At 36.1% G+C, this 19,514-nt stretch overlaps 3 protein-coding genes across 3 annotated transcripts; 1 reads left to right on the forward strand and 2 right to left on the reverse strand.

The window, feature by feature from the left end:
• Nucleotides 1-3,000: 3,000 nt before the first annotated feature.
• Nucleotides 3,001-7,394, forward strand: LOC127807623 (uncharacterized). The gene is made up of 5 exons (XM_052345629.1): nt 3,001-3,508; nt 3,824-4,261; nt 4,925-5,536; nt 5,783-5,914; nt 6,990-7,394. The coding sequence occupies exons 1-4, from the start codon at nt 3,041-3,043 to the stop codon at nt 5,912-5,914; spliced, it is 1,650 nt and encodes a 549-aa protein (XP_052201589.1). The 5' UTR covers nt 3,001-3,040; the 3' UTR covers nt 6,990-7,394.
• A 3,564-nt stretch (nt 7,395-10,958) lies between these two features.
• LOC127807687 (glycine-rich cell wall structural protein 1.0) lies at nt 10,959-11,974 on the reverse strand. The gene has a single exon (XM_052345725.1). The coding sequence runs from the start codon at nt 11,972-11,974 to the stop codon at nt 11,483-11,485; it is 492 nt and encodes a 163-aa protein (XP_052201685.1). The 3' UTR covers nt 10,959-11,482.
• Nucleotides 11,975-15,282: 3,308 nt separating this feature from the next.
• Nucleotides 15,283-18,414, reverse strand: LOC127807625 (uncharacterized TPR repeat-containing protein At1g05150-like). The gene is given in 2 exon segments (XM_052345630.1): nt 15,283-16,083; nt 16,086-18,414. Coding segments are annotated over 2 exon segments (2,376 nt in total). The 5' UTR covers nt 17,803-18,414; the 3' UTR covers nt 15,283-15,424.
• Between the last annotated feature and the right edge of the window lie 1,100 nt (nt 18,415-19,514).

Below are 19,514 nucleotides of genomic sequence, written 5' to 3' on the forward strand. Positions count from 1 at the left end.
TTAAAAATCGGACCATAAGCTCATCAACCATCTATTTTGGAGAAAAAATGGGCTCAAGCCCATTTGCTCAAGAATGAAAAGCCCTTATTTCTTGCCTTAGCCATCTCTTTATATATGTTACGAGGGCTCTTCCTTTCCTTCATTAGCATGGTGCCAAAACTCTAGACCCTTTTTGTTGTGTGTGACAACTTTTGATTTTTTTTCTCTTATTTTGGCCAACCTAATTGAAGCTCTATGCTTTACTCCATTTACTGATTCTCCTTATTTTCTCTGTCTCTTCTTTTACTTATGTTCTTCGAACTCTTATATCTTAGTGATATTGTTACTCCTTTATAGACTCTACTATTTGTAGAGAATTGTGTTTGGTGAAAAGAGGCAATTGGGGGGTTGGGCTTGTTCAATGCTCGGTGGTCTTATTCTTGGTGTTACTTAAAGTAGTATTTCGGATATTAAAATTTGGGCCTTGAATACTTTATCATTATAGCCATTGGTGGCCGAAACAATAAGTTATTTGTGTTCTTTGTATTTTTTATATTTTAATTATGTTTTAATCCTTGTACTAGTCCCTGTTTTGTAAATATTTTTGCTCACAATTAACAAAAAATATTTTTAACTCTTCAAAACACCTATTTTCGTTACAAATGTTTATTTTACCCTCATGCTAAGTGACTAAAGTACATTTTTTCCTTACAAATGTCCAGAGTATAACTTCAAGTAATCTTTAAACTTTCTATAATCATTCCCAACATTGTATCTTCATGTGCATGCAATCTGATCAGCAAGAAAAGTTTTGAAAGACGCCACGAGTTGATTCGAGTAAGAGTTCTTACTTAGAGTTTGAAACAATCTTTAGGGCATGAAGTTGTGGAAAATGTGTTGTGGTTGGATTGAGTAATTTTCATTGAAAACAAATGACAAAAAGGGAAGAAATTTAATATAATTATGTCTTGTTGTGTTTGAATAGACATTGAGTGAAAAAAAAAAAAAAAAAGGAGAAATATAAAAAAATGATGAAAAAAATCAATAGATTATGCAGATGTCCTCTTTTATTGAAATACTTAAATTAAAAGGGCTTCTGGTATATATTTTATAAAACTACATAAATCCTTTATGCTCACTTCTTTGATTTATAGGGACCTCAATTGCAACATATTTACCATATAAATGTAAATTTTCGTTAATGCATGGGCATATCGTAATACTATTTTTAATTTATAAAACATAGGGTACACCATGTAATTTAGTAAAATTTAAAGCTTTAATCTCATATTATTTCTTATATTTTAATTTATTTTGTAACAACCATTAAACTCTTAATCTTGTTAAACTCCATCATAAATTTGTGATGTAACAAATACACAAAATAAAGAAAAATAAAAGATATAGAAATAGTGGTTACCAGTGGTCGCTACCAATAACTGTTGTTACAGACCTAATGGTGAAAGAAATCACCACTGAGTTCTTCTGCTTATTTAAAAATTTGGGTTGTTTTCATTTTAAAGTCACTCATTCTCCAATTTTTCCACCAAATCGAATAGGCTTTTTTTTCTATGGACCAAAATTTGATTGTAAATATATATATATATGTATGTATATTTATCATTGTTTTAAAAATAAGACCGGACCGACCGATCGAATCTGTTTAATCAGGAACCGGTGGCCTATCTGATTCGGTTTAACTTAAAAAATTAAATTTCCTCAACTCGGTTAAAACCGGTCAAAATTCGGTTAGACCGGTGAACCAGGAACCGGGTTGACCTCGATTTTTTTTCATCCTCTCACTTATTTTATAAATTTTAATTATTAATTAATTCTTTAATAACATTATAACAATTATATATAAAATATTAGTTATATATTAGTTAATAATAACATTTCTCGTATTAATATATAGAATATGAGTATTTTAAATATATATTAAAATATATATTTAATATATATTATTTAATTATAAAAAATATATATATATATGATATTATCTGATCGGACCACTCAGGTCTAACTGGTCGGACCAACTAACCCGTGACCCAATTAATAGGCCGGTTCGCTTTCCGATCTGATTTTTAAAACATTGTTATTTATACAAAATTTTCAAAATGCTAAGGGATATTTTTTTTGTGTTTTAATTTTCAATTTTGAGTATTTGTTTTAAGATTATTGAAAATGCGTTCTTTTTATTTGTAACATTTTGAAAATTTTGAGTATATTTGTAATGAAAATAGCGAAAATGATTTTTTGTTGTTTTGAACTTTCTTTACAATTTTCTGTTTTGTTTTTGAAAATATATTTTTAAAAATATAAAAATAAACACGTTTTCAATATTTAAAAAAATTAAAAATTAAAAACAATAAAGAGAACAAATTCTAAGCGATTGGGGCGAACAATATTTTAGTTAAATCGAAATAATTAAATTGAATCTGTTGAAATTGATGGCTCGATTCGGTTTAAATTATAAGTTAATTTGATTCAATTTTTAAATTTGTGTGTTTTGATCTATGTTGTATGAAAACGAAAACGGGAAACGTTTCTGATAGGAAACGAAAACGTAGAAACGAACATTTTTCTAAAAAAATAAACATAAATTAGATTCGAAACGGAAATAGGAAACGTTTCGGAAATAAAGAAATGGCTCCTATAAAGTGTTTCCGTGCAACATAGATTTTGATTATTTTGTTTCAATTCCATATTTGTATTGAGAAAAATTAAAATAATTAAACTAACTAAAATATTAAAAATCACCTTTTTTTATTTTTTCAATTTTTTAGTTTTTTTTATTGGTTCAAATTTTTCATTTTATTATTAAGCATGAGTATTTGTTCTATTAGTTCAATTCGATTTTTAGAATGGATTTGACAACCATTGTTGCTTTTTATTTTTATTTTTCTTTCTTTTATATATTTTCTTTTTTATAATTTTTTTGGGTAAAATCGAACATTTATTATCGAGTATAAAATTAAAAAAATTAATAATATTAAAATAATATTAGGGTTTAAGGCCTTGCAGATCGCTAACTTCCGATACCGACATCCAAAGAGAAAAGATGGGGAAGAAGAAATTCATCGACAAGAAGAAATCGGCAACCTTTCAACTTCTCGCCCGCGATTCGGCCGATCCAAGCTACGGCGACGGGCCCTCCGGCGATCGGGTTTTCGTGAGAGTTGACAACAATCCTTATTCAGTCAGTGCCCTCTCCGATGAGCATAGCGACGCCGTTCCAGGCGAGGGGCAACTCGGCTGCCACGGCCTCGATTCGGTGTTCGCCGACGCTCCGGACGATGACGAGGAGGAAGACGACGCCCAGCACTTTGGGGAGCGGGCTCAATCGCTGCCGCAGACCTCGGCGGCGCCTTTGCCGGATCATATTAGGAGGGAGATATTGGAGCTAGGGTTTCCAGACGATGGCTACAACTACTTGATTCACTTGAGGGATATCAAGAACACTGGGGGCGGTTCGACTTTTTTTCAGAACAGTAAGGCGAAGCTTGACCAGCTACCTCGTGATGTTAAGGTTCGTGTTTGGCAGTTCTCTTTCACTCCTGCTTTTGGTTATATAGAAATCCAAGGAGACTGTTATTCAAGATTCTGTTGTTCAGCATAATTTTATGTAAAACACCCTAAAATTCAGGTTTTGAGGTGCTTTTCAGTTTTATTTCTAACCTTAGATATTTATTGCCGCTACAACCTTGTGAGTAGATTTTTTTTTTTTTTTTTTTTTTGTGTAACGGATCAATATTTTGGTTGATTTCATCCTGCTTTCTGGGTATAGCATTGACGCTGAATGTAATTCGTGTGATTTTTATACCTTGTGTTGTGCGTTTGTCAGGCATATGATGCATCAAGAGTGGATGTTTCTAAGGTAAATGATGATTCCAATGATAAGTCAATTTATAGTGTTGCATCGAGGACTGTAGGTGTGAGGCTCCAGAAAGCAGTTGATCCCGAAGTAGCTGCATTGCTTGACGATAGCGATTTGTCTCGTTTTGGTTCTGATGATGATGAGGACCTGGAGGAGGATTTTGTGGTTAAGGCCAACCTTCCTAATGAATTGGTGGAGACAGACTTTGATGAGAAGTTGAGTTTAGTTGAAAAATCTGTGCTGAACAGAACAGAAATTATTCAGTCTAAAGCTTCTGATTCTCAAGGAAATATGCCCGAATTTGTTGGTGCAGAAAGAGACAGAAATTACCCACGAGCTACCAGTGAATACTGCACTGATGAGAAGCCAAGAGTTCGCCGCCTTTTAGATGAGCAGTTTGATTTGGTGAGGATAATTTCCCTAGGTATTTTATATTTAGTATTGCTCTTTTCCATTTATACATCAAATGTTTGTTTTTAAAGCCAAGAGTTTGTCACCTTTTTTCTTTAGGTGATACCTTTTAACTTAATAAATTAGTTAATCTTGCTCCATGAGTGTAATGTGGCATGGACAAAATGTTTAAATTTATTCTTAGCATGCATATAAAACAGAGTTTGAAGTCCTAGGCTGCTAACCTCCTTCATGATCTCCTCGTCCTTATCCATGTTCATGTTGATCTGTCTTGTTTCTTTTACATTCTACTTCCCCCACCTCTCCCAACTTCCTTAATGAGTCTAATTTGTCCGTGATTGTATAGTTACGTTCTCATTGTGAAAATGTTTCTCAAATGTTCTTAGGCCCATGAATATGCTGGAAGACTCCTTGGTAACAATGATTTGCCCACATTGTCCCTTTATTATTTTTGGTATGTGAATAAATTTCAAAGAAATCAAAATATTGCTCAAAAAAAGAAGTTGGCAGTCAAATCTGGCTGTTGGAACATTCCTGTTATGGTTAAGCATATTGCTAGTTTAGTCTTAAAAAATCAAGATCCTTTGATTAGTTATAGTATCTTGTTCTCAATCTATGTAACTGTTTTTTTTTTTTTTTTTTGTTTCAATATTGCAGCTTGAACATCAGGAATATGGTACAGACAGTGGAAATGAATATGATGATTTCATAGATGAAGAAGATGAACATCCTGAATCCCTGGCAGAAAAGCTCAATCATGCCCTTAAAGACCATGTGAAGGAAGACATAGAAATTGATGGCGAATATAAAGTTCCTTCAGACTTGTTGCATAATAAAGAGAAACCAGGAGAAGACTCAGCAGACTCTGTTGCTGATGTCATTCACAGGTGTAGGGAATATGCTGAGAAGTATGAAAATGGAGAAGAAAATGAAGAAATGGCTGTTATACTGGAAAGCAGTGATGAGTCTGAAGGGTGGGATTGCGAGACCATCATCTCAACCTATTCAAATCTTGATAACCACTATGGGAAAATTGAAGCTCCAGAACTACGGAGAAGAAAGAAATTGGCTGAAACACTATCTGGAGCCCTGACGGCCCCGGGCCATGTAATATCTCTTAAAGGAAAAGAGAAGCTTCCAGTGGACTACTTGCCTGGCTATTTGAGATCTGGTACAGGAAAGGTGAAAGATGGGAATACCATGAGAAAGGAGCACCAAAAGAGGAAGCAACATGGTCAGGAGTCAAAGGAGGAGAAAAAAGAGAGGAAGGTATCTGTTTATCACAACTTATATTGTGCATGACAGCCATGAATTTTTGGTGGTTAAACATGTGATTTTCACTTCTACATTCTCTGTAACCCCCAACCCCCCCTTTTTGGATATTCACACTTATGAGTGGAGAAGAAAATATTGTTCACTTGAAATCTCACACTTTTGATAAGTTTGTACTTGATTTCCTTGTTTTCTTGAATTTAGTATCATACATTACATGATTTTAAAATTCCTTGCAAACAGGCTGCTGTAAAGGCTGAAAGGCGTGAAGCACGTCAAGTGAAGAAAGAAATGAAAGGGCTATACAGGTGTGAAGCCCAGCGTGCTCAGCGAGTTGCCGCCTCTACTGGTCCATCATCTGTTCTTCATTTGTAGGTATGATCATTCTTTGAGATATACAAATTTTTTCATGTGAATTCACATGCTTATGCTTCTATGAGTTACCATAATGGGCAATCTTGTTTCCTTGGCATGTCACTTATTTTTTTATTTAATTGCAAACATGGCTCATTCTCAATTCTACAATAGGGTTTTTGAGGATTGTTGTGATTTTTATGAAGGTCGATTGATCTTTTGTGGATTTGTTGATATGCCAGATTTGAATTTATATTATTGGTGGCTCAGATGGATCCTACTTTCAGAACTGGCGTGCCAATAATAAATTCCTTTGCACTTTCTATTCTGATAGTACAAAGGGTCCCTTCACAATCTACAATAGAGTAGAGTATCGAAATTGAGGATTGTTTACATTTGTTTTTTGCTGCCCTACTAGTTTGAACATTCAGTTATAAATCTTATTACTTCATTGGCACGGTTATGTTAGAACTGGTTCTTGATTATTTGGTTTTGGACATACCAATAATACCATCTCTCTCCATGCACTTCAAGAATTGGGACCTTTTTCAGCCTATTATGTCAATCTTAATTGTAGTGGTTCCCACTGGAAGCTGCTCAGAATTGTCTAACAAAACTGCTATGAGGAAGTAAAACTGGTGTAAAATGAAGTTTTATTAACTGGCAACCTATGAAAGAGAAGGAGCATTGTTTGATGAAATAACCAGGTCACACCACAGAAGTGTCCAAAAGAAAGAAGAATCATAAAATAATAAACACTAGTACAAGAAATAGACTGTGGCATGCACTTGGAGATTGTAAAATGTTTTTTTGTTGGAAATTCTGGTGATTGGCCATTATGTTGACTGCTTGCTGAATCCTTCAGGGCAAGCATGGTTTTTCTTTCACTGCCCCTGTACTTATATAAAAAGAAGGGTATGGTATTAAACTAGATCTTTTGAGCATGTATGGAGGACTAAATTACAAAAAGTTTGAGAAGTATTGTTGTAGTTTTTTTTTTAACCTTGCAAATCTTCCCCCTTCCCCCTAATGGAATGCTTCATTGTTAAACTAATGGCGACTTCTACTTCCTGTCCTCTTTCCTTTCCCGACATAGGTTATTTGGCTTCTGGGGCTTCTCAAGACAAGGTGGTCTTCCATCTGGATGTTTCTTTATGATTTATGAAGTATACTTGGCGACAACAAAAATCCACGGCCAATTTGCGGAACAGGGAAGCTATGATTGTTAGCCTTGCTCAACTTGTTTAAAATTTGGAATTTTATTTATGTGATAAATAGGCTGCTAGGAGTAGTATTTGTTGGTTTAGTGAAGCATATTTCTGAATTCTGAGTGCACATTTGCTGTTATATGTATGTAACCATCAGCTTTGTTGCACAACCACGGGCCAATTAGCCAGCCTTATACACTTGATAATGACCATTGCATGGGATTATAATAGTTTCTTTGACTTGTTTATTTGCTGAATTTAACTGAAGCTGAGCTGAAACTGATTCTGTGACTTGTATTGGTTCTTGGATTGCGCTTTCCCCTTGTGCTATTTGTTCTTTGAGGAAAAGAAAAGAGAGATTGCATGAAGTTCAGGGGGATAGCCTTTATTCAATCATTTGTATTTGCTATGAAATGGTACACAAGAGTCACTCCTTTTAAGTCTCAACTGGGCTGTAGATTGAGTCGGGAACTGAACGGATGGATGCTTCTGAATGAGGAATCGGAGCGAAGCTGCCTCCACCAACGTATGGTGAGGGGCTCCAGCCGCCATAATCTTCTTGGACGATCGCTTCTCTGTTTTGATTGTCTTTGTAACCACTGTCAGGCTGAATCTGGTTTTGTTTAAGATGATGGAGATGAGGAGATGGTGATGGCAATGGTGCCAACAACGGCTGCGATGAAGCAACTGCCATGATCATCATCATGCTCGTCATCACGCAGGCTGCATTCACAACCAGGTTCGTGGATGGCATGTTTAAACTGCTTATATGCTCTACTCCTGTGCTTTGTTAGTAAATTATACTTGCAATATTGATTAATTTATAGCTAATATGAGAGCATGAAGTTTAATTAGATGTGATTTCTGCAAGAAGCAGAGGTTCAATACGATTGATTTTTGTGTTTCACACTGGTTGGATGATGCATCATGGCTTTTGCATGTGTTTCAATGGAGGCAGAAGCAGCTCAACTGTCTTTGTTTAAGGGTGTGCCCCAACAACTAGTGGTGGACCAGTTTTTTAGTCTGGATGGGTTAGGATCGAAAGTCGGTTATGGTTATTAAATATTAATAATAATTAAGAAAATAATGCATAATACATAATACACAATATATTGCTTATACATAATTCATAGGCACGACTCATGTTATAATGGCGACAAATTTTCATCAGTATAGTTAACTTAAATCCCGTAATTATATGTAAAATTAACAGCTCAAATGTTTACCCTTTGGCTCTCTTAACAAGGGCTAAATACATAAATAACGATAATTCATTGCAATAACAAGATCCTCAGTGTTTTATGTTTGATGGACTATTTATTATGTCAATGTAAATTATATAATAAAATTCAAAGCCCTTATTAAGAGAGCCAAAGGGTAATATTAATTATTAAAATTATAATAATTAATGAGAGCCTCATCTCACCCCCACTTTAACCCTTTAGCTGACTCTCCCTCTTATAATTAATGGGTAATATTAATTATTATTAAAATTATAATAAATGCATATCGTCTTTGAACAAGATGGATTGTTTTCAGTTTTAAAATAATTTAATTAATTAATAAAATTTTATAAAGTGTGGTACATTCATTATTTATTATCAATCAAGAAAAGTGTTTTTAAATTAAAAGATACAATAAATACATCTTTCTTAGAAATGAGATATTTATTAAACCTTAACTTTTACTCTTTAATTAAATATAAACTCTTAGGGTGTGAGGGTGGAATTTGAGTGGAAAGAAAATGAATTACAAGGAATTGAATTGTAGGAAAAATGAATTTTTAGAAATTAAAAATTTAAGCTGTTTGATTGGTATAATTTTTTACTTAAAAAATGATGTTATTTTCTTTTTTTATAGAATTTGATTATTTTTCTGGTATTTCATGTTTGATAGGCATTATTTTTCATGAAAAATGACACATTTTTCATGAAATTCAATGATGAAAATATATTAAAAAATATTAAATCTTGTAAAAAAAATTTAAATAATAATGTATTTTAAATTAATTAAATTATTTTCTCAAAAAATGAAACTACAAAATTAATTTTTTTTGTTTTCTAAAGAAATGATTTATATATAATTTTTGGCATATTCACTTTTGATATATTTATTAATTATTAAATTTTTAACATATTCATTTTTATATATTTATATTTATTAATTATTAAATTTTTAACGTATTCACTTTTTATACATATATTTAATAATAACCCCCCCAAAATTAATAAAGAATGACCGTCAAACAATGTACAAGTTGAAAAATGAGTAAAAAATTTACCTTTTTCATGAAATAAAAATGACTATTAAACACGCCCTTAATTCTCTCTAGAATTTTCACAGAGTTAAACTATCTTCTAGCCCTTGAAAGGGGGAATTTGCTCGTGAATGCAATCATTTCCACGGAGTTAATCTCATCTTCTTCTAGCCCTTGAGAGGGGGAATTTGCTTGTGAATGTAGAATCAAAACCTTCTTTTGGTAGGTTATGAACAAATTAATGCCACCGAACTACAGCAAAGCTAATCAAATGGCTGTCATTGTTATACCATAACTGTCATTATTCTTGACAAATCATGTTTTGTTTTTATGTGTAGTATCCATCTGTTGTTAAGAAGATGCAGGCCTTGGCCAGTCAGCTGTTTGAACCTTTATTCTTCCATCTATGATCCTAATTTTGTTTTTATTTATGGGTATGTTCCCTTAATCTAGCTCATCCTGCTAGCTGCAAATGATGCCATTCTGAGACATTGGCCTCTGACCATATCAATAATCAACATTCCCCTAAACAAAAGCGAAGTGAACTAGAACAAGCAATCGAATCCTATCTTTTAACCGAGAATAGAAATCCTATAAAGGGGCCCTCAACATAGACAGAGAGATGTTAACCATCATGGCTGTCTTCTAGCCTAAAATAGGGTATTATGACCTTAGCCTGAAGGGCCCTCATTTGATTGAGGGCAACGATATAAAGAGAGAGAAACAAATCAATCATCCAAAGAGGCAATCTTGGCAAATGCACAAGGGCATGTATAGAAAATGCATTTTCTCCACTCATCAAGCAACTGAGTGTAAGCATAAACACAGCAGCAAGAGAATACGACACTGGCGGTTAAGGCTGTGTCTGGCTTACCCTTTTTTAAGATGCTTTTTTAAGCCTTTATGTGAGGTTTTAAAGTTTGTTAAGGTTTAAGTTGTATGTGTTTAGTTTGAAAAAGTTGATAATTTATTAGAATTTAATAAAAAGATTAAAATAAATATATTACTGAATAATATAAATAAATTTTTAAAAAATATTATTTTTTAATAAAACTAAATTATAAATTAATATTTAACTAATAAAATTTTTATCATTAGATATTGATAAAATTACAAAATTTTTACCATTAAATGTTAATATAATATTTTGTGTTTAAATTTAGATTTAATTTATAAAAATATTAAATATATTAATACAATAGACATTAATATATATATGTTAATTTTTATATAGAGAGAGAGAGAAGAGTGACGATGGAGATGGAGAAGATGGAGTCGACAATGACTGCGACGGGCTGAAGGCAACAATGCTGTAATGAAAGCTAGAGAGGGTAACGAATGAAGATGGAGACAACGACAATGGACTCGAAGCAGTGATGTCACAATGAAAGTTGGAGGCAACAATAGAGGCAAAGAAAGAGAGGAGATAAAGCGCGATGGAAGCTGGAGCCAATAATAGGCTGAAGAATGTTTAAGGATAGAGAGAGTTAAAAATATTAGAGTTTTTGAAGGGTAAAATTGTAAAATATTTAATCAATAAAATAAATTGATAATAATGTTTTGAGAAAAATTTAAAAGGAAATTTTTTTAAAATGCTGTTACAATAAACGTGTAGCTAAATAATTTTTAATGAAGAGGTTGACCGCCGAACATGCCCTCAATCTCTTTATCAAAGTCTACAAATCGTCCACAATCTTCCACCTTTCGTCGAACACGATCCCGTGATTTGGCGACGCCGCCAAGACCGCCTCCCGCTGTTTCTTGTGCGGCTCCGCCACCCTCTCGTCGGCTGTTGACGACGACGACACTTCTTCCGACGCATTGTCCGCCTTCAGCTCGAGACCCAGCGCAGAATGCACAATTTTCCCAGTGTTTCAGAAAAAACAAAAATCTAGCAGTAAATTACAGAAGACGCCATTTTCAAGCCCCAATATTCTATAATTTCTATTGCTAACCCTAATGTTCAACACAGCAGCATATTACAGGGAAGAAAACAAATAAAGACGATTCAAACCCGTCGGGAAAAATGTAAAGCAACCAGCTTGAAATCCAAACCTGAAAGTGAACTCTAGATTAAGAAACTGAAACGATGGAAGACGATCGACGGCAGCAGGAAAGAGGTGGTCAAGGTCGCCGGCAGTGTGCTTTACACATGAAGCGGCAGTCGTAGAAGCAAGGCCCGCCGCAGTGAAGCGGACAGTCTAGCCTCATCCCTCTGCACCTTCCTCTCACCACGCACTGCGCAAACTGCCCAACCCTGTAATCGTTCCAATTCTCAAGCCTCGTCTTGTCGAAGTACCGATTATGCCGCTTCTCTCCGCTCCCCCGGCCGCCGCCTCTTACTCGTTTCCGGCACCCCCACCCCCACCACCCGTCTCCCCCCCCGCCGCCGCCGCCGCCCCATCCCCACCCCCACCCGCGTCCACCTCCGCCGCCGCGCCCACCTCCTCCTCCTCCTCCCCCTCCCCCTCCGCCCCAGCCCCACCCGTACTCGCCGCCGATGTCCCCCTCGTATCCGCGCTTAACTGGAGCTAAGGTTGCGCCGCCGCCAAGGCCGGTCGCTGAGAGAGAGAAAAGCAGGAAAAGCCAGAAACTAATTGTTGCGGCGAATGCCATGGTTGTTTGTGGTGCCGAAGATTAATGGTTTGGGTTTATAAAAGGAGTGGAAATGCCAGAGACAGCTAGATTTGGGACACCATTGCTTTGGTAGCACTACATCTCCCATTGTTGCTCTCTGTTCGACGCATGCGAGAGAAGAAGTGTACAGTTTACTCTTCCAACCGCCCATCCTCGCCCACGCGCCGCCCCTCCCCACCGTTTGGACCACCGCAAAATTTTCATTTTTAAGTTTTTGTTGTCTTATCAACAAGATAAGAATTTCATAGTTTGGTATGAATGCATGGAGATGTTTCATCTTTTAAAGTAATTTTAATTAATTATATTATTTAAAATTATAATAAATGTGCTTAAACCAATTTTTTAATATTCATTTAATTAAAAAAGAGTTGGTGTAATTTATAAAATATATTGATGCGATATAAGCAAAACTTCATTCAAAAGCTTGAAATAACTATTCCATCTAAAAATATAATTTTTTTCTTATCAAATAAAATCCAAATATGATAATTTTTATATTTAAAAATCTCTCAAGAGTTTTACAAAAATAATAGATACTGTTCATAAAAAATTCTAATTCTAATGAATTTTGAAATATCATGATAGATATTATCTGTAAAAATTCTAATTTTAATATATCTCAAAAAGTTTCATGCTCCACTATAAATAGATGAACTCTCATTTAAAAAAAGGTAAATTTTTTATATTGATTTTATTATGATATTCAAATATTCAGTGTTTGAATTAAGTATCGAAGTATTTGAGTGGAAATTGTTCTTTGCTCTTAATTGTTCTCTTTCTTGCAGACTCCGAGTGAATTGCAAATAATATTTTCAGTTAATAAATTTATTATTATGTTCAAGCGATAACATATAATAGAGAAATTTTTTAAAAATTAGTCTTCATAATTCAGAATTTGTATTAATTTAGTGTCAATTTGATTTTTTTTTTTATATTTAGATGATTTTTTTATTATCTATTTAGCGAATACAAAATTAGTATAATCTTTAAGTGCCTACAAACGTTGTTACTTCGTTTTTTTATTTTATTTTAATTTTTATATATGTAACTTTATAATTATTTAGTAGTGTTAAGGAGAATTTTTGAAGAGGGATTAAGTTATAATAAGATTAAAAAATTAATAATGATTATAAAATAAATTAAAATACAAAACTTAATTTATTACAAAGTATAACATTAAAAGACAAATAATGTCATTTACCTTTTAAAACATTGGTAGTATGCTATAATATAACGATATTGCATGAATGTGAATAATATATATGAAGCTAAAAATTTATGAAGAAAATCCAAAATAAACCATCGACAAACCCACAGGACCAATCCAATCTGAGAATTTGTTTGGATTCAATCACAACAGGAGTGGAAATTTGGAAAGATGAAGAAATCTTGCAAAACCCAAAGAAATCAACCCCCCAAAAAAGGATGAAATCTGGTCTATGTATGCACATATATGCAAATCTAAAAGACCATTGCAACAAGAGGATGACGAAGTTGGATTGGGATTGTTGATGGAGGTAGACAATACGACGGCACGACGACTCGCAGAGGCGACCAAAGATGAACAGCATTGGAGGCGACACCGATGGGATGAAAGAAGGGAACTCTCGCCTATAAATACTAATAGTTGCCTTCGATCTTAAAGCATGAGCAAGGAAGGGTGAGGAAGAAAATGGACTTCGGTAGCAATAGCAATAGCGGCGGAAATAACGCCGGAGGATCGCCGGTAGTGAGCAGTAGACCGAAGAAGAAAAGGGCTCAAGTGGAATATTTTTTAAAGTTTGAACTTTGTCAAGTAACGATTCTACCTCAAAAGTTATAAGTTATTACACATAGACCTGCTATTTTCAATTTATTATGCATATGACCACTGATTTCGTTCAAATTGCACTAACACCTTGCAATTTATATTTTATTAGGCACAAGACTGTTTAATTGACATATATATTAATTAAAGTTTAAAGACAGTAGGTAACATTACCCATAATTAAGATAAATCTCTTTAACTTTCACAAGCATTTCCACAGAGTTAGCTCATCTTCTAGCCCTTGAACGGGGGAATTTGCTGGTGAACGCAATCATGGTGGCCACAACTCAATAATAAAGTATCAAAACCATCTTTTGGTAGATTAGGAACAAATCTTAATACTCTCAAAACCCATCAACAAAAGACTACCTCACATTTGCTGGTCCCATCTCTCAACAAATTAATGCCACCAAACTACAGCAAAGCTAATCAAATGGCTGTCATTATTATACTACTAACTGTAATTATCATTGACAAATCATCCTTTGTTTTTTTGTATATCCATCTGTTGTAATGAAGATGCAGGCCCTGGCCAGTCAGCTGTTTGAACATCTATTCTTCCATCTATGATCCTAATTCTGTATTTATTTATGGGTACGTTCTCTTAATGTAATCAATCTAGCTCATCCTGCTAGCTGCAAATGATCCCATTCTTAGACATTGGCCTCTGACCATATCAATCAACATTCCTCTTTACAAGCAAAGTGAATTAAAATTTTAGAAAACGAAACCGAGCAACCAACTGCTATTTTTTGTATTTGTTTCCAGAAGTAATGAAAACGAAAACAGAAAGCTGAAAATAGAAATCCTAAAAAGGGGGCCCCCTCAGCATGTTATATTTAGCTTGGCTCTTGGATTAACTAACATGGACAGAGACATGTTCACTATAATGGCTGTCTTATACCCAATTGTGGTTGCCATGACTGCCATACAAAATAACTATTTTAGTCATTTTTGGAAGAAAAGATCATAGACTTGTGCCAACTCTACTTCTTCTTACATCTCATTTCAATGGCAATACATTTCTGTCTATAGGACATGGGAGATAGCCCCATCTCTGACCTCACACACGTCTCAGCTATTGTGTCTTTTCTTAGCTAAGTATGTGGATTTTTGACAACCCAGAAAATGACCATGAACCCAAACCCTCCCCCCCCCCCCAAAAAAAAAAAATCTAGCATAAAAATAGGGTATGTCCTTAACCTGAAGGGTTCTCATTTGATTGAGGTCAAGGATACAAAGAGAAAGATAATGATCCGAAGAGGCAATGTTGGCAAATGCACGAGTGCATGTATAGAAAAGGCATTTTCTCTACTAATCAAGCAATTGAGAGATTGCATAAACAGAGCAGCCAGAGATTTAAACGCAGCAATTTTTACAAACCATGGACAGGGCATTTCATTTCAGAAGAGCAACTAAACAATGCTGACAAAGCCAAAAAGAATCTAGGGAGGCTGTTAGGAGGAACAAATGAATTAGTCGTTAACTACTACTGAGGATTTATTATACAGGGGCGAAAAAGAGCCCACTGGACACAATTTACTGACTATATATTTCACACGCAACTACTAAACTGAGATGTGGAATAATACAAGATCATGCCAAAACATAAGAATCACACATCAGGATGAGGTCTTACTATGCAAATTGAACCACATACACTTATCTCGCATTGCTTCTGCCTCACTTGTATACTCTTTGAATTTATACCCTTCCTGCTTGAAGGTAGGAGGCACTTTTCCTTCGCTGTAGCATTGACTGCACAAACTGAAGTGAGATTTCATCTCCTTGAAGCGGGATCCTATAATTGGGTAGCGGCAAACAGCACAAGCATGGTTACCATGACGATTTCTGTCCACGGTTTCAAGCTTTAGTAAAGTAGACATGATGCCAAAACCCCAGTCTGGATCATCAAACATCACAAGGAATTCTGTCAAGGACACCATGGAGGCATCAGTCTCTCCATGGATTTCCAGCATTTCACTCATACCCCGGGCTGGAATGTAGATGGCTCTCAACAGTTTGATGTATCGTATTGCATCAACCTTTCTGATCTGTGCAGAACCTTCATTTACAGGCCGCCACAACAGTGCATCAAATGCAACCTGTTTTCTCTTTTCAGGAGAACCACTGCAAATAGGTGCAAGGACAGCAAAAAACATGCCCAAATCCACCCTACCTGACTCTAATTCATCCAGAACAGATAGGATTTTCTGGTTTACTGCTTTAACAGATCCCACAAAAGTTTCTGGCTTCAGGAAATTAAGCAAGCGCTGAAGAATTCCTCCAATGAGGCCTTGCGTATGGATTTCTCAGGGACGCCACTGCCAGAATATGACACTGGCGTATCATTTTCAGTCATCTCCTTCTTTAGGAGTTCAACATCGCAGCGATTAAGCCTTGTGATCCTCTGAAAAGCCCTCACATCAAGAGCACTGGCCAGGTTCTGCCTCAGAGTTGTCTTCTCGCCAACTGTCTTGAATTTTGATGGTTCTATGATAACAAATGTCTCCTCTCCATTGGCAGCTCCATTTCCTTTCTTCTTTTTCTGGAGTTGCTTCAGATGCGAAATAGCATCGTGCAACTCAACTCTGTTTGTCATTTTCAGTGCTTCTTTCAGAGCCTTCTTGGCTTCGTCGGTTTCCCTAGCACCCAACAGCGACACAGCCTTGTTGAGCTGTGCACGCCAATGGTTCGGCCACACACCCAAAACTCTAGTGTACATCTCTGAAGCCCTCTGATACCTACCCATGTCCATATAAAGCCCGCCCAAATTATACAAAGCATCCACATGACCGGGCTTCAAATCAATAGCCTTCTGGAACTCCTTAATTGCATTCTCATCGTCGCCCATTGCATGCAAAGCCGAAGCCAAGTCGCAGTGGGCATCGGCGTAGTCATTTTTCAAGTAAATGGCCTCTTCCAAGGCTTTCACAGCAGCTTTATATTCACCTACTCCGAACAGTGCACTGCCCAAGAGTTTCAAAGCCCTAAAATGGGTTGGACAAAGAATTGCAGCCTCCCTATAATGCTCACAAGCACTAATGACCATACCTTCGCCTTCAAGAGCAATTCCAAGATTAACATGGATCTGAGGAAGCAAATAATACCACTGGTTTCCACCTGCCTCGGCCGCATCAAGAGCCAAGAGGAACTCTTCTTTGGACTCTCTATGCCTTCCAAGAATGTACAAGCAATTCCCAGCCCTAAAGTGCGGCTTCACATCGGTCGGTTGAAGTTCGCAAGCTCGCTTGAAACTCACCAAAGCCTCCTTATACAGTTGGTGATCATACAAGACCCTGCCAATGGCCATATGACCATCAAAAGCTTCTTCTCTGGACCTCGCCCCATCAGCCCTAGCCCTCAGAACTCCCAATTCTTTGACAAACACGGCATAATCATGCCCAGATTCTTCCCAGAAAACCCTCTTGTCCGAAATCTCCGAAGACGGCCCCAATTCTCTGGACCATCCAGGATCCGAATACAAATCAGAATTGTCAGCCTTCAACTTCCCATCCTTGGCTTGCTTTGCCTTCAATCTCTTTATCAAAATCTCCAAATCGTCCACAATCTTCCACGTATCGTCGAACACGATCCCGTGATTCGGGGACGCCGCCCAGGCCGCCGTCCGCTGCTTCTTGTGCGGCTCCGCCACCCTCTCGTCGGCTATTGAGGACGACGACGCTTCTTCCGACGCATTGTCCGCCTTCAGCTCGAGGCCCAGCGCGTCGAAGTCGCGGTCCACGTCGCCGGCGCCGTCGTCGTAGGTCCGCAACAGCCCATCGAACGTCAGCCCCTTCTCGCCGTCGATGAACTCGCCGTAGGTCCGGAAAACCTCGTCGAGAATCGCGTTTATTTGCTCGTCGCTGAACTTGACCCTAGGGTTTACGGCGACGACGAGAGCCGCCATTTCCTCCCTATTCAGCCCGCCATCTCTGTTGGCGTCGAATTGCTGGAAGATTCTCTTCACCTTCTCCGATCTGCTGCCTCTCGTCGCCATCCCCAGATCACGGTTACGAAAATTTTCCCAGGGTTTCAGAAAAAACAAAAATCTAGCAGTATATCACAGAAGATTCGGAACCCAAATGCAAAAGATTTCCAAAACAAAGACGCCAATTTCAAGCCCCTATATTCAATTGCCAACCCTAATGTTTAACACAACACCAGATTACATAGACTAACAAATAAAGAGGATTCAAACCCGCCTGCAGAAATTTAAATGAACCAGGTTGAAACCCAAACCTGAAAGTGAATTCTGGATTTGGGTTCCGTGAAGAACACTATAAGTAGATCTGGGAAGATTAAAAAGGAGGAGAGAAGAAAAAAGTGGAAGCCTTTTTTTTTTTTTTTTCCCTCTCTTCCTGATCCTGTCCTGGCTGTCTTCTCTCTGGTTTTCCTTTTCCCCTTCTTCGTTTTTTTTCCCCCTTCTTTCTACCTCTAATTGGTTTTATTTTCTCTCAGTTTCTCTCTTATTTTCTTGGCTATGAATATGATATGATGATGAGAGTGGGGCGGCCCAGGAGGAGAAGCCCCCACCACCATGGATGGATAATTGGACTCTCTCTCTCTCTCTCTCTCACACACACACAGTTTTTAAATTTTGGATTTATGTATGATTTGGTCTACAAATGCTTCCGATGATGACTTAATGCATCAACACAACTCTTCTATTTTCTCATCTTTCATTTGTTCTCTTCCAATATTCCACCGCCAATCGTGGAGATGTTATTTACATAAATTTTTATATTTTTACGTGATATATGTGATTTATGAGTTATTGTGTATCTCAAGTCACTTCCTTTAAAAGAATAATAATTATAAATCTTCTTTAACAAAGACAATATTTATACTTTCTTAATAAATTAAATGATATCTCGATTTTTTGGATTACGTTCCATTACTGACATCCTTAGCCACCCCATCCCTAGAATTATAATGAGGTAAATCAAAAGATGTATCTGAGTGACCAGAGTGGTAGGCTTTGGCACCATTAATGTCACTCCCAAAATCTTCCTCGAAATCATTTTGCTTTCCCCATAAATCGAATCCACATTAGGAGCTCTCAGACAAGCTTTCAGTCTGTCCATTTGCAGACGATATCTCAATTTTTTATTGATAAATAAGGAAGAATTACATTACACGAGAATAGAAAATTTCACCTCGACTTCTAAAATTAGTCTAATTATTTGAATTATTATATTCTCTGACACTTATTTTTAAAATAAAAAAAGATAGAAGATAATTAAAAAAATTAATATACAGAGATTTCTATCCCGAATCTAAAATCTTGACTCCGTCGTGCTTATAAGAGAATTACTAGTGATTGGAGGACACTACCACATTAGTTGCACTCGTGTGATTGACACGTGAAAAATTCAATATTAATTGGTTCATTTCAACAATTTTTATGTGTGTAATGAAATTCTTGCAAAATATTTTACATATTTTTTATAAAATCTTTATGTATACATCAATCACCCATGACCAATCACGAAAGTTTACAATTGTGTTTACCTTTGCCACCTTTTTCCTTACCTCACTCCATCTTTATTGGCTTCATTAAGGGGCTTGATCTCCTCTGCTATCATTGACTTTGTGTTCTTAATTTTAAAGGCTGATAGGGTAAAGTCATGCAATAATATGATTGAGATAATGCAAATCATCATTAAGTCAACTCTCTTTAAAAAAAAAAAAGTTATCAAATTTTTTCTA

Source organism: Diospyros lotus, chromosome 8 (assembly GCF_014633365.1).
Source record: "Diospyros lotus cultivar Yz01 chromosome 8, ASM1463336v1, whole genome shotgun sequence".
NCBI classification, from domain to species: domain Eukaryota; kingdom Viridiplantae; phylum Streptophyta; class Magnoliopsida; order Ericales; family Ebenaceae; genus Diospyros; species Diospyros lotus.